Source organism: Macrotis lagotis, chromosome X (assembly GCF_037893015.1).
Source record: "Macrotis lagotis isolate mMagLag1 chromosome X, bilby.v1.9.chrom.fasta, whole genome shotgun sequence".
In the NCBI taxonomy this organism is placed as follows: Eukaryota; Metazoa; Chordata; class Mammalia; order Peramelemorphia; family Peramelidae; genus Macrotis; species Macrotis lagotis.
The window spans coordinates 75,086,856-75,114,854 of NC_133666.1; the positions used below are offsets into that span (position 1 = coordinate 75,086,856).

Sequence of the window (27,999 nt, forward strand, 5' to 3'; positions counted from 1 at the left end):
AGCGGAGGGAAGGCCCGCTCCGGCACTTCCGGGGTTCTCCTCCGCCGCCCCTCCCCCTGCTCGGCCGCCCTCGGCTTCGGCTTCGGCTCCGGCCCCTCGGGCCCCCCCGCCCCCCCGCCACGTGCTCGCTCCCCCTCCCCCCGCCGCCCCGGCGAGGGGCTCCCCCACTCCCCGCGGCTCTGCCCCCCTTTCCCCTCCCCCCGCGGCCTTGGGCTCGGCCCCCCGCCCCTCCCCGGCCCCCGCCCCCGCTTCGCCCCGTGGTAAGGCAGGCCGAGGCGGCCGTGTGCTCGCCCCCTCCTCACCGGGGCGGGCCTCCTCGGCCGCCCGGGTCGCCCCTCTCGCCATGACGCCCCGGGCCCCGCCGAGAAATCCCCCCCCGAGGTTGCGGCTCGGCTGCTATGGGCCGAGCCGCCATTTGAATTTACCGCTTACTTGTAGACCGAGCCCCTTCCGGTGGCGTCGCCGTCGCCGAGCGAAGGAGCAGCTCCCGAGGCTCTCTGGGATGGAGCGCTGGCCCGGCCCCTCTTCCGGCGCTTTCAGCCTGCTGAAAGCCACCACAGCAGTCTCTGCGAATCTTGCCGACGGCCCCGCCCCTATGCCGTAGAGCCCCCGAGACAATGGTCCGTCGCCGCGGCTGCCTCAGGGTTCGAAAAAGGGAGCCGCCCCCGCAGCCTACACTGCGCAGGCGCAAGGGGGCGGGGCCTCTCCTGGAACGCGTTCCTCAAAGCGACAGCGACAGGGGAGGCCGGACCGGCTTAAGCCGCCCCCGGCCGGGCGGAGCAGAGAGAAGCCGGATCCGGCCGGCCCGAGCGGGGGCGGGGAGAAGCCGCCCCCGGCTGGGCCGAGCGGGGGCGGGGAGAAGCCGAATCTGGCGGGCCCGAGAGGGAGCGGGGAGAAGCCTCCGGCTGGGCCGAGTGGGGGCGGGGAGAAGCCGAATCCGGCGGGCTCGAGCGGGGGCGGGGAGAAGCCGAATCCGGCGGGGCCCGAGCGGGGGCGGGGAGAAGCCGCCCCCGGGCCGGGCCGAGCAGGGAGCGAGGAGAAGCCTCCCCGGCCCGAGCGGGGGCGAGGAGAAGCAGAATCCGGCGGGCCCGAGCGGGGGCGAGGAGAAGCCGCACCGGGGCGGGCCGAGCAGGGAGCGGGGAAAAGCCTGCACGGACCAGGCCAAGCTGGGAGAAGCCGCCCCCGGCAGGCCCGAGCGGGGGCAGGGAGAAGCTGGCCCCGGCCAGGCGGCTGGGCCGCTGCCGCTCCTTGGAGCTTCGGCAGCCAGCCGTGCAGCACGGCGGCCTCCCCTGGACCCCGCAGCAGACCCCCCACTTAACTTGGCTGGTAAAAGGACTTCAGAGCCCCGCCCTGGAGGCAGGAGGACCTGAGTGGCAATGCGACCTGCGCCACTGAAGAATGGCGTGCGGCCTTGGGCGAGCCACCTAACTCCACTGCCTTGTGACAACAAACTAAACGAAAAAAGAGCTTGGCTCCGACCCTGCGGGGGGGGGGGGGGCCCGGGGGGACCCCAGGGGAGAATTGCTAATATGGGCATGGCCAGCTGACTGACTGCTACCAGCTCTCTCTCCATGACTTTGAGCCAAGCAATTGGCTTGTGGGGGGAGGTAGAGGGTCAATCAAACAAAGGCTGATGAAAACAAAATGGCTTGCCTCTACTTGCATTGTCTCCTGAAACCTACAGTGAACCAGGGGGACCCCTGACTGTGGTGCTCTCCTCTAGGCCCCCCTTCCCAGAATGCCTATTCGAATCCCTGAACAGTCCCTAGGTTATTAAAGGATGCTTCAGCAGGGCAAAACAACTGATTTGTCAAAGGGCCATACTTTTTGGGTGTGAACATTTGGGCAGCTGAAAGGCAGAAAAAGCCTTCTGTCAGCCGCTGATCAAGTGACCTTACAAGGCTTCACTGGTGGTAAGCACACTTTGCAAACCTGAATATTAACCTCTGCCCCCTTCAAAGTCTGTATCTCTATCCATAAGGAGCTGAACACAGATTCTAGCTGTTTCACAATGGTCTGTTTCCTGTTTCCTCTGCTAGCTTGCAAGTTTAGTTTGCACAGCTGGATCCAGAAAAAGAGACAATAGTCTTGCTTCACTCTCATTGCCATTATTACCATAAATGACACTGTCACGGGATAAAAGAAGTTATAAGTCACATTACAGACCCCTTTTTATAATGACCTGTAACTTGCCAGAATTCGTTTATTTCATTGTCTCTTCTGTATATTGCCAAAACTCCATATAAAGGGTTGGAGTCTGTAATGATCCCATCCACCATGGGTTGGCCGAAACCCCACAAAATAACATTTCATAGATAAAACCTTCAGTTAATTCATTTTTAGCTGAAGAAAAATATAGTTAACATTAGAGATGAAGAAAGCCTCCTGGTATTGTTGTCCAGCAGCTCATTTAAATATGGCTTCAGGGATTTGACAAAGAACACCAGAAACATGATAAATCATAATTCTTAAACTGGGAAAAGGACTCCAGTGGCTCCAACAGCTGTTCCAATCATGCTTCTGGCCTTTTTGCTTTTTTTTTCCAAGTTAAGGTCCAACTAAATTACTGCTCAGAATGAGTCTAGCATGAGACTAGTACCCACAGTTGATGTGAGGAAAAGAATGAGTAGAGAAGTCAAAAACAGCTAGGCAGAGAAGCTATGAAGGCTCAGGAGAAAGTGCTTATAGGAAGCAGAGTGGACAAGGTGACCCAGAAGTAGGCCTTGCACAGGCTGCCTTTGCTCCTCTCTAATGTTTAAGATATGAGGGATCCAGGAGCAGAGCCAAGATGGCAGCGTGAAAGCAGCATTTCCCAGAACATCCTCCTCCCCAAAACTCCAAAAAGCAAACAAATGATGACTCTACCCAAAATTTAGAGGGCAAAACCCACAGAAAGATTGATTGATACATTTTCCAATTCCAAGATAAATTAAAAGTTCAGTGGCAAAGGTGTGTTTCACTGAAAATGGAGGTTGGAAAAAAAGCACCCTGCCCAACACAGGGATCACTGGCAACAGCTTGAAGGGGCCATGAGAGAAATATGCTACACCACAATAACTGCAGAGTGAGGAGCACCAGCCACAGAACCTGAAGCAACAATCAAGGGAAACAGGGCAGCTGGGTGGCACAGTGGATAGAGCACCAGCCCTGCAGTCAAGAGAACCTGAGTTCAAATCTGGCCCCAGACACTTAATTACCTACCTTTGTGGCTATGTGGGCAAGCCACTTAACCCCACTGCCTTACAAAAAAGAAAAAAAAGAATCAAGGGAAACCAGCCTGCAGCTCCGGAAGCACCCCAAAACCAGGCACAAGCTGGAGAAATGAGTAAACAAAAGAAAAACACCATTGAGAAATACATGGTCTATGATCCCAGGAAGGATCAAATACTCATCTAAAGATGATGAAGTACAAGCTCCTGCATCAAAAGACTCCATGAAAAACGGAAATTGGGCTCAGGCTATGACAGAGCTCAAGAAAGATTTTGAAAATCAAGTGAGGAGCATAGAAGAAAAATTGGGAAAAGAAATGAGAGAGATGCGGGAAAAACATGAAAAAGAAGTCAGCAGCTTAGTCAAGGAGATCTAAAAAAATGCTGAAGAAAATAACATGTTAGAAACCAGCATAGGTCAGATGGATAAAACAGTTCAAAAAAGTTATGGAGGAGAGGAATGCTTTAAAAAGCAAAATTGGCCAGATGGAAAAAGAGATAAGAAAACTCTGAGGAAAACAAATCCTTCAGATGTAGAATGGGCATATGTTGTGGCTTGCTTCCTTGGGGCCCACAGCGGCGACCTCCCTCCAGGAGGGGAGCTGAGAATAAGGAGTCAAGCCTTATGCCTCCAGCTCAATTTTATTATTGCTTAGCTATTACATATATACTGTTAGGTCTTCTGGGGTAGAAGAAAGAATAATGAGGTAATTGTTAGGGGTACAAGCAATGTGTATGTGCAGCTTCTTGCATTACAGGATAGGAGGATACGTTAGGGAGGAGATGATAAGGCACAGCTGTGTCTAGTGCCCTTGGACAGTGGGGCAGAATGTCCAACTCCCAAGGACTCCAGCTCACCTTATCTCTCAGGGTGGCAAGCCAGCTCCTGAGACTGTCCAGGTGGCAGTTTACTTGGAGATGATTTGTGTCATGGCTGTTAGAATAGCCTGTGTACCCACAGGCATAAAGAAAGCTGATAACTTTATGAGAACCCAAGACACAATAGTTCAACACCAAAAAAAAAAATGAAAAATTAGAAGAAAATGTGAAACATCTCATTGAAAAAAACAACTTATTTGGAAAACAGATTCAGGAAAGATAATTTAAAAATTATTGGGATACTTGAAAGTCATGATCAGGAAGATAGCCTTGACATCATTTTTTTTTGTTTGTTTGTTTTGTGTTTTAGGTTTTTGCAAGGCAAATGAGGTTAAGTGGCTTGCCCAAGGCCACACAGCTAGGTAATTATTAAGTGTCTGAGACCACATTTGAACCCAGGTACTCCTGACTCCAGGGCCAGTGCTTTATCCACTAATGCCACCTAGCTTCCCCCTTTGACATTATTTTTAAAGAATTCCTACAGGAAAATTGCCCTGATATCCTAGAAGCAGAGGGCAAAATAGAAATGGAGAGAATCCACCGATCTCCCCAAGAAAGAGATCCCAAAAAAACCAACCCCCAGGAATAGTATAGCCAAGTTCCAGAACTCCCAAGTCAAAGAGAAAATATTACAAGCAGCCAGAAGGAGCTGCAGTCAGGATCACACAGGACTTAGCAGCAACTACATTAAAAGCTCATAGGGCTTGGAATATAATATTCCAGAAGGCAAAAGAGCTTAGAATGCAACCGAGAATCAACTACCCAGCAAAACTGAACATCCTCTTCCAAGGGAAAAGATGGACTTTCAATGAACCAGAGGAATTTCAAATGTTCCTGTTGAAATGGCCAGAGCTGAACAGAAAGGTTGACCTTCAAATGCAGGACTTAGGTGAAGCATAGAGTGGAGGAGAAGGGGAAAATAGGAGGGACTTAATAATGATGAATTGCATCTATTCCTGCATAGAGAAATGATACTGATGATATTCATGAGAAGCTTCTCATTTACTAGAGCAGGTAGAAAGAGCTTTTATAGATGCAGCACAGGGGAGAGCTGAATCCGAAGATACAATATATTGTAAAAATGGAGTCAATGGCTAAAAGGGAAATGTAATGGGAGTAAGAGGAAGGAGAGGTGGAATAGGCTAAAAAAATTCATATTTTATATATATATATATATATATATCTTTTATAATGAGCTTTTACAATGATATGAGAAGGGGGAAGGCAACAAAGAATGAGCGAACCTTCACCCTCATTAATAACCCTACAGAACATTTTAAAAGAGGGACAGTGAGAGAGAAAATATAATAGATGGTAGTGGGGAGGAATGGATGGAGCCAATTACAATCAGCAATAGTGCAAAAATATGTTAGTAACTTTTATGACAGACTTATCATGAAGAATGTGATCCACCAGACAGAGCTGATGGTATCAGAACAGACTGAAACACATTTTTTTTTCCCTTTCCTTTCTTTTATTTCTCATGAAGGTCTATATTTTTTGGTAGAAGGGGGTATTATGTTTACTCAAACAAAAACATCACTTGTAAATAAAGAAAAAATAAGAGATGAAGTTATCCAAAAGTCCGGCTTTGCAGTTGTTTGCTAGGAGCCTTGCTAAAAGAGAACACCCAACTCACTCCCAAGGGTGGCAGTGCCAAGAACCACCCAAAAGGAAGCCAGAATCAGACTAGCCTGGCAGGAAAGCTGGGGACCAAAGCAGATGAAGCCATTTTGTTCAGTCCCTCACTACAGGGGTAGCTTTCTTTTACTAAGACCCCCCCCCCCCCCCCGCCGCCCCTCTCCCCAACCAAGGTAGAAAGTAGGTTTCGATTACTTCCACTTTTCTTTCTCAATGAATAACTGTTTTTCAAGTTCAGGATGTCACCATGGGGCCATTCCAAAGCTGCTTTTAGATGACTGGTTCTTGAGGAGTAGAGAACTATCTTAGGCCTCTCTTTTACCTCTAGAAGTTAGCCCAGGGGTTTTGCCTTTTGTAGTCCAGTTGCTTTACACTCTTGGAGATCCCATTTCCTTCTCCAGCTCATTTGGCAAGCAGGTTTAAGTGACTTATTCAGGATTACAAGTGCCTGACCTTAGATTTGAACTCGGGAAGACAAGTGCTGAGCCCAGGCCCAACATTCTGTTGTTGCAATGCCCCCTAGGTGCCCAGACCTTATGCATTAAGAAGCACTTAGTCCTTGACTCTTTAGTCAGTTGATCCCCTCCTTTAGAATCTTCCCAAGAGTTATAACAGCAAAGGACCAACTGTATAGTCCCCCACTCAATGAAATCCCAGTGCCTACCAAACTTGCCTCTGATCCGTGGGACACACCCAGGTGGTGGCAACGTACCTACATCTGGATTTAGGGAAACCTAAAAACAAATTGGCTTAGAGGTGGATGATGTTCTGGCCGCTCCAACTCTAACACCGTCTACACTAAAGCCATGAAATAAAAGGCATAATTCCTATAAATCTGGATTATACTAATAGTGGGGGGAGAGGTTGATTTTTTTTTTTAGGTAGTAGAAAAGTTATCCTAACCCTACACTCCCTTATGGCCCCCACCTTCACCTCTATTTTTAGCTTTCCTTTACGTGCACTCTTCTCCCCTTAGATGGGAAGCTCCTTAAGTGTGTGGGCCAGTGGCACATTATCAACTGCTTAATAAAAATTTTTGATTGAGCTGAGACTTGTAGTTGCAAGTAGACTTCATCTTTAGCAGAAAAACAGAACTAGGCTTTGACCTACAAAGTAAGCCAAGAGAAAAAATGATCTTAATTAACCTGAGCAAAGTGAGGAGGGGGGGCTCTACTTTCTTCAAATTCAAAGCAGGTGGCCCAAGGGAGATGAGTACTGACCTGGCCTTGGGAGTCAAGAACTGAATTCCCATCTAGCCACAGGAACTTACTAGCTTTGTGACACTGGATGAGTCCCTTCCCCTCTGAATGCCATCTCCTTATCCCCTTATTCTGAAGTTGGAGTAAGAACATCAACCACAGGGGAGGTTTTCAGGATCAAATGACAATGTTTGCTGAGTACTCTGTAAACCTTCAAGTGGAATATAAATCATCATCATCTTCACAGCTGGAATGGAGGTAAATGAGATTCTAGGACTGTGGGCTAAAAGGTTTCTCTGCACTCACTTGTCAAGGCAGCCAGGGCAGGGGACAGGATAGCTAAGTCATACTTTGAATGAAACAACTCTGCCAAAGATAGTCAAGAAGCACCCCTGCTGCAACCCCCCACGCCTCGCACTGCTATTCTCCACACTACCATCATTCTCTCAAACAGAAGAAATTCTTTCTCAAACTGTACACAACAGCATTAAACATACCACAGACTTTTAATTGAGAGGAAAATGTTGCTGTTTATTTGTTTAAAGACTGCAAGACAATATTTGTATTTCTGTAGCACAATTTAAATATTTTACTGGTTTTGATAAAGCAGAATACAATAGAAAAGACAATTAGTTTCCAGTAATACCTATATTTCTATTCAGAATTAAGTCTTCGTCAGACATGTTACCTGGAAACAAAAATCTGTTTGTTACATTAAGCAAAGCTTCAACCACAGCAGATACTTTCCAAACCAGAAAAAAAAATTCTCCAATGCAGGAGTGATGTGCTATGTGAAAAGGTTGGAGCTCACAGCCTTGAGGGCATCAGAAAGGTACAGTTTGGATCCTAATTCATTTTCGGCAATCAATGAAACATAATTCGTGGAAATGCTCTGCCATCCTTTACTGGTCGGAAAAGGTGAAGAATAAATTAGGGAGTTCCCAAACTGCTGGAAGGAATTTGGGATCCAGAATTCTCAGAGGATTCCTGCTCAGCTTGTGTCAGAACCCCAAAGCATCTGACAGCGACTTTACAAGAATTTGTCGGCTAGGAGCCATCAAAGCATCAGCTGCTACTAAACAGGTGAAAGTCAACCCAGGGCCTCGGCCATGGCCGATCACCCACAAGCAGCAATGCTAGCGGACAAATCCTTACTTCTTAGCAAGTAGCAATAAGAAGAGAACGGCTAGACATGATACGCGCTCATATGTTGGCTTGTTTTAAAATTAAAGCCCTTTGCTGAAATTCTGGAATACTTCTATTCCTGTGGTTTCATGGAAGACACTCCAGCGCCCGCAGGGCTGAAGTCTGATTCATAATTCAAGTAGCAATGCAGTCAAGCCACTATTAAGGCAAAATCTGTACATCACATACTTGAAAGGTCCAAATGGAAAGACTGGTTTGATGCAATGTCTTTGAATGTTCTGCAGTGGGCCTGCAGAGCTTCTCAAACGACACTATTTCTGAATGAAATTAATTCAATGTATTGGAGGCAATCATGACTTACTGAATCAAATGACTGAATACTTACCTGGGCTTTCATTTCTGCTAAGAGAAATAGGAAGAACAAGAACAATCCAAACCATCCAAATGGAGCCAGAATGTTGTGCACACTTATCATTTTCTGACAACAGTAAGCGCTGGGAATGGGGGATTGGGGGGGTGGGGGTGGGACAAAACTTGGAATACAAAAATGATTTCTTGTCTACGCCATTACCCTGACTGTGACTTTCCATAATTAAGCATCACTTCTAAAAAACTGGCGTTTAGCACCAACGCTATGGAAGATTTGTGTGAAATCCTTAGTCTGCTTTTCCCTGCCAAAGAAGTCAATTAGGTTTGAGTTTGAGAAGACAGCATGTGGACGTGTGGAAGTGTGGACGTGTGGACATGTGTCTCTTTTTGCCTTTGTTTTAAATAAAAACCAAAAAGCAGAGGAAGACTGGAAGGACAAAAACAAAACAACAGAACCAAAAGTCATCCTCCAAAAGCAACGGCACATGCAGCTCTAATCATCAGGTCAGACACTCCAAGGCTGACATAGACTCAAGTGGTTTATAAAACCTATAAAAAGCCTACATCAGCAAAGATGCCCTCTCAATCTGTGGCTCAAAAGCTGAAACATCATTGATGGAGTAAGGAACAACATTTTAGCTGGAAACCAAATCCTGGAAAGAGAAGCACACACGCCAATGGGAATACCTGCAATTAAACATTTTAAAAAGCTCCAATCCCCAAGAGAAGAAAAAAATAATTCATAGAAGATTCAATCAATCCTTAGAATTGCAAGCGGCTGGGCCATCTCTCCCTCTCCCTCTCCCTCTCCCACTCACACACTCTCTCTCTCTCTCTCTCTCTCTCTCTCTCTCTCTGTCTCTGTCTCTGTCTCTGTCTCTGTCTCTGTCTGTCTCTGTCTGTCTCTGTCTCTGTCTGTCTCTGTCTCTGTCTGTCTCTGTCTCTGTCTCTCCTACCAAGCATCCCATTCCATCAGGTCTCCCATACCTACACAACACCCGTGTGCAGACTCCTTGGGGAACAGCACTTTCCCATCTCTACTGTCTCTCCCTATTGTGTGGGAAGTAGGTCGTGCTGTGCTATTTTATCACCATTGTGTAGGTCACATGGCATTGAGCTGACAGGTAGAAATGAAGGGTCTCTAGTTCCTCTGCCCTTTGCAATAGAGGCTTGAGAGGCTCATGTCTTGGCCTGATTCTCCTATGCATCCAGAAACTTTTATGCCGATTCTGTGGTTTCTACTGGCTTAATCATGTGGTCTGGTTTGTTTCCGGCTGCATAGTGATCCCACATTTGAAGGTAAAGGCGTTCAAGTTCCATTGTGTACTGTTTGGTGTTGAAAAGAGGGCTGGATATTCTCTGCTTCCAGACTTTGCCACGGATTTTCTTCAGGCTGTGCAAAGGAAAGAGAAGAGAGCTAATAAACTCAAAACCGAAAAAAGTCCCAGATGGACTTAAGCTGACATAACTAAGGGATGCTTTGGAAAGCAAATCCTGAGCATCACTTCTGTTCTCTGGCCTGCCTCCCACTGTCTCATTACTGAACAGAGTCTGGAACAAAGCTTCATTCACTGCCCACTCCCAACTACTTGCAACAGGATTTGTTTCATTTGCTTCCTCCCTCCCCCAAGACCCTAGAGCCAAAAGGCCATGGTTCTTTCCTTATTTCACCCAACTTGGACCTTTTCAAGGTCTGGAAAGGGGAAAGAGAATTGGTAGGATGGCAGCAAGACAGGTCACATTAAAAACAAAACTTGCGTCACCTTTTTTCAGGTGTGTAAAATGGCTTAGAGGGATGTCTGAACTTTGCAAGGGTCTCAAAATTCTTCTATTCCCTCCACTACAATGGGACCTCAGCCATCAAAACAATTACTTACTATTCTAGATCAGTTCCCAGTTTCACAGCAATGTCTTCATACTCTTGCCTATTTTTAGCAATAAGCTCAAGGCAACCAAGGCAAGTGAGCTGAGAGGCAGCAACCCGGGAAGCAAGAGTCTCTCCTGAAATAGGAAGGGTAACATTTTATGCTTCTTGCAGATAATCTCCTCAAGTACGACTTGGAAGAGTAAACGTCCTTGAGAAGGACATCCTTGAATAATACAGAGCTCTCTCCTCTTAGGATTATCCCCCAAACAAAGGCAAGCAGAGGGGGAGGCTTACCTGGCATAGTCACCATGGGGGTTCCTGCCCACAGCACATCCATGCCAGTGGTGTGCCCATTACAGAGTGGGGTATCTAGGCAGACGTCAGCTAGCTGACCTCGCCTCACATGCTCTTCCTTGGGAGCAACTGGAGAAAAGATGATCCGATTCTGGGGGAGGCCCATATTCTGTGCATACTGCTGAATATTGGGTTCTCCTACAGCTGGGAAACGCAACAGCCACAGCACACTATTGGGAACCCGCTTGAGAATCTGTAAACCAGGAGAAGACAAGTAAGCTCTGTTGCTCTCCTTCATCCATGCTGCCGCCGCCACCACCACCACCACCACCACCACCACCACCACCACCACCACCACCACCACCACCCCCCCCCCCCCGCCAAAAAAAAAAGGGCTGTCTGAGGCTAGCTTTGCTTTCTCCTCAGAAGGGACAAAGAAAGCTCGGCAAAGAAAAGGCAACCAATTTTCTCTTTGAAACCCTGTCAAACACAGATCTGCCCAGTTCAGTGAAAATTCAACATCCCTAAACCCAAAGCGCCGATTTCCTTCTGGGTTTGTACGAATTCCTTCCCTCTGACTTCCCTTCTTTCTTCTCTTGCCTCAAAGGCCCACTCCTGAAGGCAAGAGTGCCCCATCCTTCTCATCTAAGCAGCAGCTCACTCAGCCTTTCCTCCTCCTACCTAATGAAACCGATTCTAGACTCCCTCTTCTCAGCTGCTTCAGAAGCACTTGGAGATTTTTGTCGCAGTCTGTCAATGTAGTAATAGCAGCTTTCCCAGAAGGGCCAATTTCCCATTTCAAATTTCAAACTTCAAACTTTGCACTAGGAAACCTTAGAAACAAACAAACCTAAGCAGGCAAAGGCTTCATTTGATCAGACTGCAATCTGCCTCCTACTCCCATAACTCAAAACACTTCTGTAAAGCAGGCTGATTCTAAAAACATTCAGGAGTTTAGATTGTCTGGGAAAAGCAACTCCTCCTCTCTCTCCCCCAATGGTCATTCCTGGAACAAAAGGAAATTGCCAGCAACCACAACAAACAGTGTGACCAGGTCTGACCAGCAGCTGCAGATACTCACATTTGCCCACATCTGCAATGTGGAGGGGTCAATTTTATACAGCTGGTTAAAGTTACAGTACACAATGGCATCCTCTGGTAAGCCGTACTGAGAGCGAGTGGTAACAATAATGGTCCGAGGAACCTCCTCTCCTGTTGCAGCCTTGTTGTTTATCTGTAATAAAAATAAACTTTTATCTGCCAAAAGTTTCCAAGTCACAAAGCAATGAAACAAGATTCAAAGGCTGTAACCTGGTGATCACTCAGAGGCTTGGAAAAATAGTAGAGAGCTAGAGTGGGCCATGAGGTGGCCTGGCCTGGCCTGGAGCTCAGTCTCTGAGCCACCCTAGTCAGGTGAGCCTGGGAAAGTCACTCAATTTCTTTTTCTTTTTCCTTTATTTTTTTCCCCTTTATTTTATATTTATTTATTCTCTTTTTGTACAAATAATGTTTTTTTGTACATTAATAAAATATTCTTGTTTAAGAGTAAACAGAATGCCCCCTCAACCCACAGACTCGCTTCAGCAATAAAGGGGAGAGAAAAAATTTTTAAAAAAAATAATAGTAATAATTGTAGGCATGGCCAGGTGGTGCAATGGATGGAGCCCCAGCCCTGGAGACAGGAGCACCAGAGCCAATATCTGGCCCCATACACCCAACAATCACCCAGCCATGTGTCATGCAAGCCACCCCAACCCCAATGCCCTGCAAAAACCAAAAAAAAAAAAAAAAAAAAAGAAAAAGACCAAAAATAAAATAAAATAGTAATAATAGTAGGGGTGGCTGGGTGGCGGACACCAGAGCATTGACCCTTGAGCCAGGAGCACCCGGGTCCGATTCCAGCCTCAGACACCTAAAGATCACCCTGCTATGCGGCTCCAGGCAGGCCACCCAGCCCCATTTGCCCTGTACCCCCCCCAAATAATAATAATAATAATAAATGTGCTTCAGTCTTTGTTCCAACACCAACAACTCTGTCGCAGGTGGATCACATTCTTTATGGCAAGTCCATCGCAAAAGTTACTTCCATATTTTTCCAACATTGCCACTGCTGATCGCAGCGCCCTCCTCTTGTATTTCTCCACTACCATGTACTATATTTTCTCTCACCTTTCACTCTGACTTTGCTGTAGGGTAGTTGAGTGGCGCAACAGACAGATCCCTGCCTGGTCCTGGGGCCAAGAGGCCCCAAGCCCCCCTACCACCCCTTAGGCCCAGCATCCACCTGGCCCTATGGTCCCGGACAGGCCATCCAATCCCAACCCCTTGCTAGAAGTAAAAAGGAAAATGTATTATATCTGACCACTCTCCCCCCCATGGTCCATCCTCTCCTCCATCACTCACATCCCCCCCTTTTCTTCTTACTCCAGATGTCTATACCCCACTGAGTATATATGCTGTTTCCTCTCCTAGCCACATCTGATGAGAGCGAAGATTCCCTCATTCCCCCTTGCCTTCCCCCTTCCATATCATTGCAATAGCTCACTGTAATGAAGAAAAAAACTTATTATATGAGATATCTTGGACTATTCCCCCTCTCCTTTTTCTTTCTCCCATCACATTTCCCTTTTTTTCTATTGACTCCCATTCTTATACTATATTTTATCTTCAAATTCAGCTTTCTCCTGTGCTTCAACTATAAAAGCTCCCTCTACCTGCTCTGTTAACTGAGAAGGTTCATATGAGTATTATCAGTGTCATTTTTTTTAATTTAATATTTATTCTCATTTTGTACAATTAATGTTATTTTTACATTAGTAAAATATTCTTGTTTAAGAGTAAGCGAGATACCCCCTCCCCCCATAAATATAGACTTGCTTCAGCGATAAAGGGGAGAGAAAAAAATTAAAATTAAAAAAAAATAGTAATAATTGTAGGTATGGCCAGGTGGCGCAATGAACAGAGCACCAGCCCTGGAACCACGAGCACCCGAGCCCACATCAGACCCCGTACACCCAACAATCACCCAGCCGTGTGACATTCAAGCCACACAATCCCCACTGCCTTGCAGAGATAAAAAAAAAAAAAAAAGACCCAAAATAAAATAAAATAGTAATAATAGTAGGGGTGGCTGGGTGGTGGACAGAGCATTGGCCCTTGAGCCAGGAGCACCCGGGTCCCAATCTGGTCTCAGACACCCAAGGATCACCCTGCTATGTGGCCCCAGGCAGGCCACCCAGTCCCATTTGCCCTGTACCCCCCCAAAAAAATAATAATATTAAAAAATGTGCTTCAGTCTTTGTTCTAACACCAATAACTCTGTTGTGCGTGTATCACATTCTTTATGATTAGTCCATGGCAAAAGTTACTTCCATATTTTTCCAACGTTGCCATTGCTGATCGCAACTCCCTCCTTTGGTATTTCTCCACTACCATGTACTATATTTTCTCTCTCCTTTCACTCGGACTCTGCTGTAGGGTAGCTGAGTGGTGCAGCAGATAGATCCCTGGCCCTGGGGCCAAGAAGCCCCGAGTCCCCATACCACCCCTTAGGCCCAGAATCCACCTGGCCCTGTAGTCCTGGACAGGCCATCCAATCCCAGCCCCTTGCAATAAGTAAAAAAGAAAATGTGCTATTATCTGAACACTATCCCCCCATCACTCACATCCCCCCCTTCCCCCTGTCGCCCCCTCTCCTTACTCCGAATGCCTATACCCCACTGAGTATGTATGCTGTTTCCTCTCCTAGCCACCTCTAATGAGAGCAAAGTTTCCCTCATTCCCCCTTGCCTTCCCCCCTTCTATATCATTGCAATAGCTCATTATGATAAAGAAAAGTCTGATTATATGGAATTTCTTGACCTATTCCCCCTCTCCTTTTTCTTTCTCCCATTGCATTTCCCTTTTTTTCTATTAACTCCATTTTTACACCATATTTTATCCTCGAATTCAGCTTTCTCTTGTGCTTCAACTATAAAAGCTCTCTTCACCTGCTCTATTAACTGAGAAGGTTCATGAGTATTATCAGTGTCATTTTTCTATGCAGGAATATATGCAGTTCATCATCATTAAGTCCCTCATATTTCCCCCCTCTCCTCCAATCTCCATGCTTCACCTGAGTCCTGTATCTGGAGATCAAACCTTCTGTTCAGCTCTGGCCATTCCAAAAGGAACATTTGAAATTCCCCTGGTTCATTGAAAGTCCATCTTTTTCCCTGGAAGAGGACATTCAGCCTTGCTGGGTAGTTGATTCTCGGTTGCATTCCAAGCTCTTTTGCCTTCCGGTATATTCTATTCCAAGCCCTACAAGCTTCCAATGTAGTTGGCTGCTAAGTCCTGTGTGATCCTGACTGCAGCTCCACGGTATTTGAATTGTGTCCTTCTGGCTGCTTGTAATATTTTCTCCTTGACTTGGGAGTTCTGGAACGTAGCTATGATATTCCTAGGGGTTGGTTTTTTGGGATCCCTTTCTTGGGGGGATCAGTGGATTCTCTCCATTTCTATTTTGCCCTCTGCTTCTAGGATATCAGGGCAATTTTCCTGTAGTAATTCTTTGAAAATGATGTCAAGGCTCTTTTCCTGATCATGACTTTCAGGTATTCCAATAATTTTTAAATTATCTTTCCTGTTTTCCATATCAGTTGTTTTTTCAATGAGATATTTCACATTTTCTTCTAATTTTTCATTTTTTTGGTTTTGAAGTATTGATTCCTGATTTCTGGCAAATTCATCAATCTCCCTGAATTCTATTCTTTGTCTGAAGGATTTGTTCTCCTCAGAGAGTTTTCTTATCTCTTTTTCCATCTGGCTCATTCTGCTTTTTAAAGCATTCTTCTCCATAACTTTTTGAACTGTTTTATCCATTTGACCTAAGCTGTTTTTTAGCATGCTATTTTCTTCAGCATTTTTTTTGGATTTCCTTGACTAAGCTGCTGACTTCATTTTCATGTTTTTCCTGCATCTCTCTCCTTCCTTTTCCCAGTTTTTCTTCCAACTCCCTCATTTGATTTTCAAAGTCTTTTTTGAGCTCTGTCATAGCCTGAGCCCAATTTCTGTTTTTCTTGGAGTCTTTAGATGCAGGAGCTTGTGCTTCCTCATCTTCAGACTGAGTGTTTTGATCCTTCTTGGGCTCATTTGCAAAATATTTCTCAATTGTGTTCCTCTTTTTTCTCTGCTTGCTCATTTTTCCCAACCTACGCCTGTTTTGGGGTGCTTCCTGATCTTTTGGGACATTCCCACAAGGGTCTCAGTGTGTAAGGCTCTGTCCTCCCCTCCTGGTCTGTGAATGACCATAAGCACCTCCCTCTACCACGGGGCTAAGGTGGGGGGGGGGGCCTGCTGCTCTTCCGGGGGGGCCTAGACTGCAATCAGGATCTGAATGTGGTCAGAGGCCCAGAGTCCTGTTCCTGGGGCTGAGGACAAAGCTCTGCAGTCTCTCTCTTTTCACTCCCCTCCCTCAGCTCAATGGGCTCATCCCCTGGGGGCTCCTGCTTACCCGCTCTGCCTGCTTCTGTTCCTGGATCAGGGCTGCAGAAAGACCATGTTGCTTGCTGTGTGTCCTGAAGGCTGGGCTCCACGTGCTCCCTCTGGCGGAGGTCCCCTGCTGTTCCCCCACTTTGTGCCTGCTGCTCCCTGGGGTGCAGCTCAGGAGACTCCCCCGCTGCTGTGAGCTGCGGCTCCCAGCGCCCTGGGGCTGCCTCCAGGAGGCTGAGGTTCTTTCACTCCAGTGGGCCACCCCTCTGGTGGGCCACCCCTCTGACCCCAGGAAGCAGAGCCTTTCTGCTCTTTTCCAGGTTACCTTGAATAGGAGAACTGCCTCATTGGGTCCCTCTGTGGGTTCTGTCTCTGGAAAGTGTAGTTAGAGTCCTTAGCTTATGAGTTTTATCAGATACCGCCTAAGACTAGATCCTTTATTGTCGCCATCTTGGCTCCGCCCTCCCAGTGTCATTTTTCTATGCAGGAATACATGCAGTTCATCATCATTAAGTCCCTCATATTTCCCCCCTCTCCTCCAATCTCCATGCTTCACCTGAGTCCTGTATCTGGAGATCAAACCTTCTGTTCAGCTCTGGCCATTCCAAAAGGAACATTTGAAAGTCCCCTGGTTCATTGAAAATCCATCTTTTCCCCTGGAAGAGGACATTCAGCCTTGCTGGGTAGTTGATTCTTGGCTGCATTCTAAGCTCTTTTGCCTTCCGGTATGTTACATTCCAAGCCCTACAAGCTTCCAATGTAGTTGGCTGCTAAGTCCTGTGTGATCCTGACTGCAGCTCCATGATATCTGAACTGTGTCCTTCTGGCTGCTTGTAAAATATTTTCTCTTTGACTTGGGAGTTCTGAAACTTGGCTATGATATTCCTAGGGGTTGGTTTTTTGGGATCTCTTTCTCAGGGGGATCAGTGGATTCTCTCCATTTCTATTTTGCCCTCTGCTTCTAGGCTATCAGGGCAATTTTCCTGTAGTAATTCTTTGAAAATGATGTCAATGCTCTTTTCCTGATCATGACTTTCAGGTATTCCAATATTTTAAATTATCTTTCCTAAGTCTGTTTTCCATATCAGTTGTTTTTTCAATGAGATGTTTCACATTTTCTGCTAATTTTTCATTTTTTTTTGGTTTTGAAGTAATGAATCCTGTTTTCTCGTAAATTCATCAGTCTCCCTGTGTTCCATTCTTTGTCTGAAGGATTTGTTCTCCTCAAGAGTTTTCTTATCTCTTTTTCCATCTGGCCAATTTTGCTTTTTAAAGCATTCTTCTCCTCCATAACTTTTTGAACTGTTTTATCCATTTGACCTAAGCTGGTTTTTAGCATGCTATTTTCTTCAGCATTTTTTTGGATTTCCTTCACTAGGCTGCTGACTTCATTTTCATGTTTTCCTACATCTCTCTCCTTTCTTTTCTCAGTTTTTCTTCTAACTCCCTCATTTGATTTTCAAAGTCTTTTTGAGCTCTGTCATAGCCTGAGTCCAATTTCTGTTTTTCTTAGAGTCTTTAGATGCAGGAGCTTGTGCTTCCTCATCTTCAGACTGAGTATTTTGATCCTTCTTGGGCTCATATGCAAAATATTTCTCAATAGTCTTCCTCTTGTTTCTCTGCTTGCTCATTTTCCCAGCCTGAGCCTGGTTTTGGGGGTGCTTCCTGAGCTTTTGGGACAGCCGCCCCTCCAACCCCGGGGAGCAGAGCCTTTCTGCTCTTTTCCAGGTTACCTTGAGTAGGAGAGCTGCCTCACTGAGTCCCCCTGTGGGTTCTGTCTCTCAAAAGTTTAGTTAGAATCCTTAGTTTCCAAGTTTTATGAGAAAGTGCCTAAGAGTTCCACCCCCTTTTTTCCTTTATTTTTACAAGGCAATGGGGTTAAGTGACTTGCCCAAGGTAATGCACTAGGTAATTAGTAAGTATCTGAGTCTGGATTTGAACTGAGGTCTTCCTGACTCCAAGACCAGTGCTCTATCCACTGTGCCACCTAGCTGCCTGAGTCACTCAATTTCTTGTTGCTCTAGAGAGTCTGTAAGACGAAGTGATAGAGCAGTGTCCCTGTACACCAAGGAGACCACTGGTCCGGGCCCTAACACCACCCCCTTCTCACCCCACACACACTCTCTAAGTACAGTTAACACCATTGATAGCACTCTATGGAGTTACTAAACAGCAAGTTGACCAAGCATCATGGTTCTGGGGAAAAAACAACAAAGGTTTCAAGAAATAAAAGAAAGTTTTGTCGGGGCCAAAATCACTGTTGCTCTTGGATCATTTTAATTTTGGTTCATTGGTTGTGGTGGTGGTGGGGGGTGGTTTGCCTTAAAGAAGAAAATTATTACACTGTCAGAAGATAAATGCTAAGAAAAACAAAATAAAAGAGAGAAAGGACTCAGCAAGGACAAAGATGACCAGGAACCAGGAGGAAAGAGCCCTAAAGAGAAATGAATGCAAGAGAGTCCATCTGGGCAAAAATTAGCATTTCACTTGAATGAGAGACTGGGTCTGGTCCCAGGGGTCCTGCTGATAACCAAAAAGGCCCAACTGAGCAGTATCCACTCATCTAAACCAATGACCAGAATCCTGCTAAGGACACACACCTATCTCATCACTGCTAGATGGAGCAACAGGAGAAAGAAATGAATATCAAGGCTCCAACCTCTCTACCTTGGCCACTGCTCACAGACAACATGAGGCTTTGAAGGTCTCAACTCCCTAATCAACTTCAAAAGTCCATTCCTTAGGGTGGCTAGGTGGCGCAGTGGATAAAGCACCGGCCCTGGAGTCAGGAGGAACTGAGTTTAAATTTGGTCTCAGACACTTAATAATTACCTAGCTGTGTGGCCTTGGGCAAGCCACTTTAATCCCACTGCCTTGCAAAAACCAAAAAAAAAAAAAAAAAATTCAGCCAGCAGATGTCTGCCAGGCCTCACTCACCTGAGTGGTTGCTAGTCCGTTACTAATATTGAATCCATTGATAGTTATTTGAATTTGTCCTCTGTTAATCATCTCGATCACAGCTTCTGCAATAGTATTCATAGGAATAACTGGCATACTGAGAGCTGCATTGCAGTCTGTGCTGTCTCCTCCATCGGGGCACTTCATCTAATAATAACAATCATGACAATGAGGAGCTAGCTCATCAATGTTAACAGTTCTTAAAGGTTCACAGAGCACTCTCCACAGAACATAAAGGTTAATACCCTAAATTAGGGAAGAAACCCCATAGGGGTTTTCTTTGCTATGTAAGACTCTCTCACCTTAACAATTTTGACATCAGGTAGACTATCAAGAAATGCTTTGAGGTCAATGCCATTCAGGACAATCCGGTTGTCATAAATGTGTCCATTGGATTTAAAATCAATGACTGCTTTTTTCTGATGGGAGGAAAAGGAGATTTCATTAAAGGAAATGCCAAGAGTCTTTCTTCCAGTTTTACCCAAACTGATACCGAAAACTTGAGTTGTTTGGTATTTCCCAAATCCCTGTGTTCTCTACAAACCTTAAGGTGAGGAAACATGTTGGCATGATCACCGATAAAGAAAGTGTTGGGCATATATGCCAACTTCTCAGAGTACTGCTCAGCAACCTCCGCTGGAGAAGTTTCCTGATCTGTGATAATATAATCCATGAAAAGTGCACCACTAGTTCCAGGGTATCCCAGCCACATCGCCTAGAAAAAAAGTCAACCAAAATATCTATGCATTAAAAACAAGGATCTTGTAGCAGCCCTGTTTGTGGTGGCAAAGAATTGGAAATCAAGTAAATGTCCTTCAATTGGGGAATGGCTTAGTAAACTGTGGTATATGTATGTCATGGAACACTTTTGTTCTATTAGAAACCAGAAGGGACAGGATTTCAGGGAAACCTGAAGGGATTTGCATGAACTGATGCTGAGTGAGATGAGCAGAACCAGAAAAACACTGTACACCCTAACAACAACATGGGAGTGATGTTCAACCTTGAAGGACTCGCTCATTCCATCAGTGCAACAATCGGGAACAATTTTTGGCTGTCTGCAATGGAGAATACCATCTGTATCCAGATAAAGAGCCACAGAGTTTGAACAAAGTTCAAGGACTATTCCTTCTAATTTAGGAAAAAAAAAAAACAGCTATCTTATTGCTGGATCTTGTTATCTCTTATACTTTATGTTTCTTCCTTAAAGATATGATTTCTCTCTCTTCACACCCAATTTGGATCAATGTACAACATGGAAACAAAGTAAAGACTGACAGATTGCTTTCACTGGGGGGGGGAGGGAGGGAAGTAAGATTGGGGGGAAAATTGTAAAACTCAATATCTTTAATAAAAATAAATTTAAAAATTTTTTTTTAAATGCCAATTAAAGCCCTGGGGGTGGGGTGGGAGAAGACATTTTCTTAAGTATAATCTCACTCTTTACTATTTGTACTTGCTTATACAAAGATTAAAGTGCATTTAAGACAAAAAAAAAAAAAACACCAAGGATCTTCATAGAAAATTCTGAAAAGGTCCCAAAGACAGGCAAACACTAAACCAAGAATGCAATTCTTTAGCAAGAGGATGGTGACTAAAAACATGGAGACCACAATGTCCAGAATAGTGTTTGTTTTTTTAAAATAAAGCCATGGTCCCTGCCCAAAGAGATCTGGGCCTTTTAGCCAAAATCATCAGCCCATCTAATTGGTCTGGTATATAGCAAGAGCTAGAGAGCAAGGGTCTTCCCGGAATTCCAACTCTTTCTGGGCAATGATCAACACTGAGCAGCACTACCTGAATAGGAGCTGGCCTCAGAGCAAAGAGTTCATTGCGGGCACCCTTGGTGTAGCCGTTCATATTCACTAGGATATGGATCCCATCTTGATGAATTCTGTCTGCTGCTTTCCCATTACATGGAATCTAAGAAATGATAAAGGGAGAGAACAGTTTTATTTTCAAAGCTTCTCAAGAAGGTCTGTTAACACTGAAGAACCACTAGCCAAGAAATTATTGGGAAAACTTCACGTGACCCTGACTAGAAAGGTTCTTCTGCTGGAACTTCACAGTACTCCAAATGTGGAACAGGAAAAAGGCCCCCAGAGGTCATCCAGTCCAACCCTCACAACTTCATCAACTCTGGCTTCTCACATCTGGCTAACAAGGAAACATGCCAGAAACAAGGCATCTTCCTCCTCAGCAGTTTTGGTCCTTACCTTACCATCCACTGATCTGAAGTACATAATGGGGGTTGGTAACAAGAGAAGAACCAAAAAAAAAACAGGCCAGGAGATAGGAAAGCCAGATGCCAATGGGTGTGGATCCTCCACTAAGGCACCATTCCATTCCACTGGTGTTGGGGGAGGTTTTTATTCTATAGATCCAGGTAAACAGCTGTTCAAGTCCAAATAAAACCAAAGTGCTCAAAGATCAAAAGCTAATTCCTCCTCAGTCTTTTTTTTTCTTTTGTTTTAGGCTTTTGCAAGGCAGTGGGGTTAAGTGGCTTGCCCAAGGCTACACAGCTAAGTAATTCTGAAGTGGCCAAGAGGCCGAATTTGAACTCAGGTCCTCCTGACTCCAGGGCCAGTGTTCTAGGTGCTTTACAATACTAGACGCAGACATAAAACTATCTCCTGATTCCACTGAAACCTTGTCTGAGACTACTTGGGAGAAGCTCACCTGAGAAAGGTCAATGAAATGATTTGCTTCTGCCATCACCTTCACACGAAAGTTAGTTCCATCATCTGGGCTAAGGGCGTAACAGAATACCTAGAAATCAAGGACAATGTCTGTCAGTAGTGTCCTAATAAAGGAGATACAACTTAAACCTCATGTTGCTTCAAACACATTTTGTTCCATCATTTCAGTCATGTCTGACTCTTCGTGACCCCATCTGGGGTTTTCTTGACAAAGATCCTAGAGTGGTTTGAATGACTTGCCCAGAAGTCACTTAGCTACTAAGTTTCTGAATCCAAATTTGAACTCAGGTCGTCCTGACTCCAAGCCCTAACTCTAGCCACCGCACCACCCAGCTGGCAGTTCTAACATGTAGTTCCTAGGTAGAAGCACATCTCAGTTAAGTGATGTGAAAGAGGATTTAGGCAAGGGCTCCTGGGTTTATTCCAAATTGCATCAGCAGACCACTTTGAGAACTTGAGCCAATCCAATAGAATGGGAAATCTCAGTTAGATGAGGTGTCAAGGGTCTCCAGACCAGTGTACACAAACAAGAATCTTTCTTCCTTTCTCCCCCAAGAGGGGGAAGAGGAAAATAACACTGCCTACCTCCCCCAGACAGGTTCATTGCATTTTTGGAGAGCTGTGATTGTAATGAAGTGTTTCCATACAAGCCCAAGATTGCCTCACTGCCCAGGCCCCTCACCTAAAACCCAAGACATTGCTCTTGGTATTCACATCCCAGACAATGATCTTGATTGTCCTATTCTGAATATATTATAGTCTATGAATGTCCTTCCTTAAAATGTGGTACCTGGAATTGAACATTCCTTATGTGTTCTGAGCAGGAGAGAGGCCAGGGAGGGCAGGACAGGAGGAAGCATTTCCTTTCTCACTTCAATCTAACCTTCTGTGACACCTCTCCAGGGTCTGGGGGGCTCTGCCTGGACCTTCCAAGCCTACTGTTAAGGTCCAACTCAAATCCTCCCTTCCCCAGAAGCCTTTGTCTCATCCCTTCCCTCTATGAGTTATTTCCTGTTTCTCCTGTCTCTAGCTTGCTTCATATACATGCTTGCATATTGTTTCCCCTATTAAATTGTGAGCCCCTGGAGGGCAAGGACTGTCTTTGGCCTCCTTCTGTATTCCTCAGTCCTTGGAACAGTGCCTGACAGATCACTTAAATGCTTATTGCCAGACTCTTTGGATTCCACTAGAAGTCCCAGATCTTTTGGAAAAGCTACAGTCTGACCACAGGGCTCTTTCCCTCTTATACTTGGGTGCACAAAGCCTACTACATGAGACTCTACATAGACCCCTAACAAATTTCACCTTAGATTCAATCCATAGATCTAATTTGTCATCCAAAGAAGGCCAAATGGGCCTTAATCCAGGAAACTGTTCAGTTCCACATGGTGTTTCTTAATGCAATTATATGAGCAACACAGACAATCCAGACATTATCTCTAAATGACAATTGAGGAGACTTGCCCCGAGCAAGAATTTAGAAACAAAAACATTCCTTAATTTCTGCAAGGGGCCACACTGCTTTCTCTGGTAAAATTCCCCTGAGCAAAAGAATAAGGAATCAAGAGCCGGAAAAGAGATGCCAATTACTCCAGCTGAGGCACATTTCTACCTCTGGAATCTCTGGTACTGTCCTAGAGTAACCAAAGGGTTTTAGATTAATATGAAGCCTCGCAGAGGAAAGGAAGAAGAGGAGACCAAAGTTCAAGTGACTTGTTTCAAGACCCAGAGGCTCATTCAAACCCAGCTCACTGACTACAAGTCCACGATGCTGCCTTTCCTCTACTGAGGTTAAGCTCCCTGCCAGAGGGTTTGCTGTCAGGAATTGTCCTTTGGTGGCAGGCCCATAGGAAGCATTTAATGCCCATTGCCTAAGGTGCCTAATGAGGCCCGATGCCTACCTCAAATTTATCCGAGTTATGCATCCCTGGAATAGACTGCATGAGATGGGAAGTCGGATGGTTTCCAAAGTCAGAACTCACATATCCCACACGAAGTCGACCTTCGCTGACTTTCAAGTCTTTTGGATGTTCATATGGTGGCTTGTGAAGGACATTAATCTAACAAAGAAATCCAGTACATGTTGGTCAAGTCTAAAGAATCCTTACTTCATAAATAAAAATTCAAACTCAACTCCAAGCCTCACCTGCTAGGAAACTTTCTTCTTATCAAGCCAAGTGAATGCCCCCCTGAAACTCTTAAGTCTGGCCAATGGGCCTTACACTCTGATTTGTCCCTGGAGTCAATGAAGCAACTCCAGTAGGTTAGAAACTACTATAAAGGAATAGCCACACTCCTGGAGGGGAAACAGATTCAAGCAAACAAGGTTTTCCCGCTCTGCCCCAACCTTTTAAACAAACCATCCCACAAAACCATTTCGGCATCCTAGGGAGCAGTATCCCATGGAACAGCATCCTATGAAGTAGTGCAAATATGCCCAATGCAGTCAAAGTGGAGATCTAATCAAACCCCGGATTCCAAAGGCCCCACCTTGTCCAAGCAGAGGTTTCCATGCCTCTCGGCAATCGCCTTCCTAAAGCCATGTGACAGAGGATAGAGCATGCTGTGATGAGGATGCACAGAGGGAAGCCTATTCTTCTCCAGCTGGTCAGCAACAATACTAACTAATTTCTTCATCCGTTCATCATAATCTGTCCAGTCACAGACGATCTGAAGGGGAAGGGAGGGGGGAAAAGTGAATTTCCTACCCTTAAAGACAGGCTTTAAGTTCTGATGTGTCTTATTGAGAAATGAATCATCAGGCTAGTCAGCTGTAGTCTCACATGCCTTACCTGCAGGCAATGAGCCAAATTACAGTAAGCATCAGGAAAATCTGGCTTTAGTTTCAGAGCAGTTCGGTAAGAAGCTATTGCTTCTGGAATGTTACCTGAATCCTACGAGTGGAAGGAAAAAAAAAATGAAAGCTCCCCCCAAAAAAAAGAAGGGGGGGAAGAGAAAAAGAGGCAGAGACAAAGAAAATGAGGGAGAGAAAGAGAAGTGGAGAAACTCTCCTAATGGTTACCTTGTGAATGGAAGCCAGATTACTATGAGCATCAGCAAAGGCTGGATTAATCTGGATAGCACGAGTGTAACACTGCAAGGCCCCCTGAACATCCTGCATCTCCTTCAGAGTGTTTCCCATGTTGGAATAAGCATCAGCAAAGGTAGGGCTGATCCTGAGTTGAGAGAAAATCAAAAATCTTCCTTCTCCTTTTCAAGTTCTTAGAAACATTCCTTTCCCCCATCCTCCCGCTAGAAGCCACAATCCCAAACCCACATACATCTGGTTAGTTTCCCATGCTTAATGCACTTCAGTGGCTCTTACCAGAATTTTAGGCTCTACATCCTTACCTAATGGCCTCCTTATAATGCATCAGGGCTTCCTGCAGTTTTCCTTGCTGTTGTAATACACTTGCTAAATTTGAATGGGCAGCAGCAAACTCCGGAAACACCTAGAAAAAGTCATCACAAATGTCTGAGATTGAGTTTATTGTTCTCACCATTTGCACTAATTATTAACATCTTTGCCCATGCAATCCTCACTCATGCCTGCAATGCAGAGGACCCCCAGTTCTGGTTCCCACATTCTCCAAGGGTAGGTTCCCCTCCTCTTAACTGGACACTTTGATAGGCGCACTGTATTGTTTTCATCAGGTCACAAATTACTCATTGGACGCCATCTGGCAAATTCTTTTCATTCTTACTCAGATCTCTCAGTACATCTTGTCCCTCCACTAAAATAGGTTCCTTGAGGATCGCATCCTTGTTCTTCTCCCACACAGGACACAGCATAGTCATATACCAGGAGACACTCAAAAATGAACTACCTTTTCGAAACTATCTCTTCTCATAGCTCATGTGACCAGGCTATAATCAGGTTACCAAACTCCACTACCACGTACAATACAAACCACAACATACTTCAAGTGCCTTACGATACAGGCGAACTGCTTCTTCAATATTCCCCTGTTCACGTTTAATGTTGGCCAGATTATTTAGAGAGTCTGCATGGGTGGGACAAAGACGGAGAGCTGTATTATAACAATCCTCTGCCTCAGCAACCTAGAAAATGAAACAGAGATTATTCAGAAGCCAATGAATCTCAGAGTTGATGCTATACTTATCTACTTTTAAGTCAATGACTGGAGAATCAGTTTCTTTCCAAATATTTTTTTTTTAGGTTTTTGCAAGGCAAATGGAGTTAAGTGGCTTTGCCCATGGCCACACAGCTAGGTAATTAAGTGTCTGAGGCTGGATTTGAACCCAGGTAATCCTGACTCCAAGGCCGGCCGGTGCTTTATCCACTACGCCACCTCGCTGCCCCCAAATATTTTTTTAACTACCATTACCATCATTCCACCCAGCCCATCCTTCATCCCATCCTGTGAAATTTCCCAGGAAAAAAAAAGAAATTAGTATCTAAGAAGTACAGGACAGTTCTGAGAGGATGTTTGCCTCATTTGCCCTCTGAAAATACCAACTTAATCTTGCTTTTTTGTTCAACCTTTACCTCCCCAGCACTCCTAATAAAAAAGCATGCTGCTCTTTTTTGAGCCTCCTGGACCATGGAGAAAAAAAGAAAAAATCCTCCTTACACTGCCTTTCTCTTTCAAAGCGTTGGCAAGGTTGCAGTAAGCGTCTGGAAAATGTGGTTGGAGTTCAATAGCACGCCTGTAGGTGTCTATGGCAAGGTCTATGAGGCCTTGTTCATAATATACACACGCCAAGTTGCCATGTACCACTGCATGATTAGGACTCAGGCTCAGGGCTCGAAGGTAGGCTGCTACAGCTCTGGAAACATAAAAGCACATTTAAGGTAAAAAACTTGCTTTAACTTCATTCTAAAGGGGCAAAACTTGTTCCAGATGATAGCCCCTGCTCTAGCCTGAGCCCAGATTTGGGCCTCAGAGACACACTCTCCTACCCATAAACTATTTCCTACACCATATGGAAGACTGAGTCTTTGTTGATTAACAAGGACAAGGTGTCACTGCTTGAGCAGACTGGCTTGCCCTGCTATGTTGGCAGTAACACAAATCTCATTCAATTGCTCTACCAGACCTAAGTTGGGGGCAAGTCAGCCCAGTGATTGGGGCACAGAAGACATTTGGAATGTCAACCTGCCACCAATGAATTTTCAAGACTGAGTCCCAATTAATATCTCAAAGTAAAAAAAAACACCTCCAAAGTGAAGACATTTCTTTTTTTTTTTTTGCAAGGCAAATGGGGTTAAGTGGCTTGCCCAAGGCCACACAGCTAGGTCATTATTAAGTGTCTGAGACCGGATTTGAACCCAGGTACTCCTGACTCCAAGGCTGGTGCTTTATCCACTACGCCACCTAGCCACCCCCGTCTTCTAGTTTTAAGTCTGATCATGTTAAAGAGCCCTTTCATAGTTGGGGGGTTCATTATGAAGACATTGCTTTAAAAGGGTCTAACTCTAGACAAGGGAACTTAATTATCCACATGAATCCACAATGAAAAGGCAACTCTTTCACAATGAGGCTGGGCTCCTTAAAAGCATAGCATTAAAAAACGGAAGAACACTTACGTTCCACACAAAAGACAGGGTGACAGGTCACTGTATTCCTTCCCACTAAGCCTGAAGGTATTCCTAGGCTTAGAATTGCTGCAAAACAATTTCCCTTCCTCTTTCTATTTCCCTTCTGTGCTTTCATAGCTTTTTTTTTTGGGGGGGGGTTGCAAGGCAATGGGGTTAAGTGGCTTGCCCAAGGCCACAGGGCTAGGTAATTATTAAGTGTCTGAGATTTGAACCTAGCTGCCCCCTTTCATAGCTTTTTGATGTGTGAGGTCTGAAGCTTTAGGACTCCTGGGTCATTCGCTGTCTAAGCTAGCTTGGAGAGAGAGAACCAGGTTTGGGGTTTTGACCCTCCTGCTGTCTCCAAACTCCTCCCTAATATTAGGTCACCATTAGGCGTGATGATGGGGTGGCTAGGTGGTGTAGTGGATAAAGCACCGGCCCTGGAGTCAGGAGCATCTGGGTTCAAATCCGGTCTCAGACACTTAATAATTACCTAGCTGTGTGGCCTTGGGCAAGCCACTTTAACCCCGTTTGCCTTGCAAAAACCTAAAAAAAAAAAAAAAAAAAAAAAAGACCATTAGGCATGATGTAAACAGGAGCTCATTGTTAGCTCAATGAGTTACAGAGGAGTAGTGCTATGTAAGGGCCAACAACGGAACAATGAACACTATGAAAAAACTGTCAAATTTTACTGAAAAAGCAAGAAAAAGAAATTACACATAAA

The 27,999-nt window shown here is 45.1% G+C and overlaps 2 protein-coding genes across 6 annotated transcripts in view; both read right to left on the reverse strand.

Moving 5' to 3' along the window:
* The window catches only part of GCNA (germ cell nuclear acidic peptidase), a 31,518-nt gene extending 23,479 nt beyond the window's left edge, over positions 1–8,039 (reverse strand). Inside the window, exons 1-3 of the mRNA XM_074201863.1 lie at positions 8,024–8,039; positions 677–1,289; positions 426–634 (exon numbers count right to left, since the gene is read on the reverse strand). Of these exons, the coding sequence (XP_074057964.1) occupies positions 426–634; positions 677–1,289; positions 8,024–8,039 (838 nt within the window). The remainder of the gene's footprint in view (positions 1–425; positions 635–676; positions 1,290–8,023) is intronic.
* A 1,292-nt stretch (positions 8,040–9,331) lies between these two features.
* Positions 9,332–27,999, reverse strand: part of OGT (O-linked N-acetylglucosamine (GlcNAc) transferase) — a 36,777-nt gene continuing 18,109 nt past the window's right edge. For 4 of the 5 annotated variants that reach the window (XM_074206750.1, XM_074206753.1, XM_074206754.1 and 1 more), the window contains 18 exons: positions 26,329–26,524; positions 25,655–25,795; positions 25,085–25,185; positions 24,756–24,909; positions 24,526–24,627; positions 24,224–24,403; positions 23,635–23,793; positions 21,714–21,803; positions 20,832–20,957; positions 19,579–19,749; positions 19,337–19,453; positions 19,014–19,181; positions 16,633–16,732; positions 16,099–16,448; positions 11,686–11,838; positions 10,605–10,857; positions 10,321–10,444; positions 9,332–9,836 (listed from right to left, as the gene is read on the reverse strand). In XM_074206750.1, coding sequence (XP_074062851.1) covers positions 9,662–9,836; positions 10,321–10,444; positions 10,605–10,857; positions 11,686–11,838; positions 16,099–16,448; positions 16,633–16,732; positions 19,014–19,181; positions 19,337–19,453; positions 19,579–19,749; positions 20,832–20,957; positions 21,714–21,803; positions 23,635–23,793; positions 24,224–24,403; positions 24,526–24,627; positions 24,756–24,909; positions 25,085–25,185; positions 25,655–25,795; positions 26,329–26,524 — 2,860 coding nt within the window. In that variant the 3' untranslated portion in view covers positions 9,332–9,661. The remainder of the gene's footprint in view (positions 9,837–10,320; positions 10,445–10,604; positions 10,858–11,685; positions 11,839–16,098; positions 16,449–16,632; positions 16,733–19,013; positions 19,182–19,336; positions 19,454–19,578; positions 19,750–20,831; positions 20,958–21,713; positions 21,804–23,634; positions 23,794–24,223; positions 24,404–24,525; positions 24,628–24,755; positions 24,910–25,084; positions 25,186–25,654; positions 25,796–26,328; positions 26,525–27,999) is intronic. The other variant, XM_074206751.1, reaches the window with a different exon arrangement.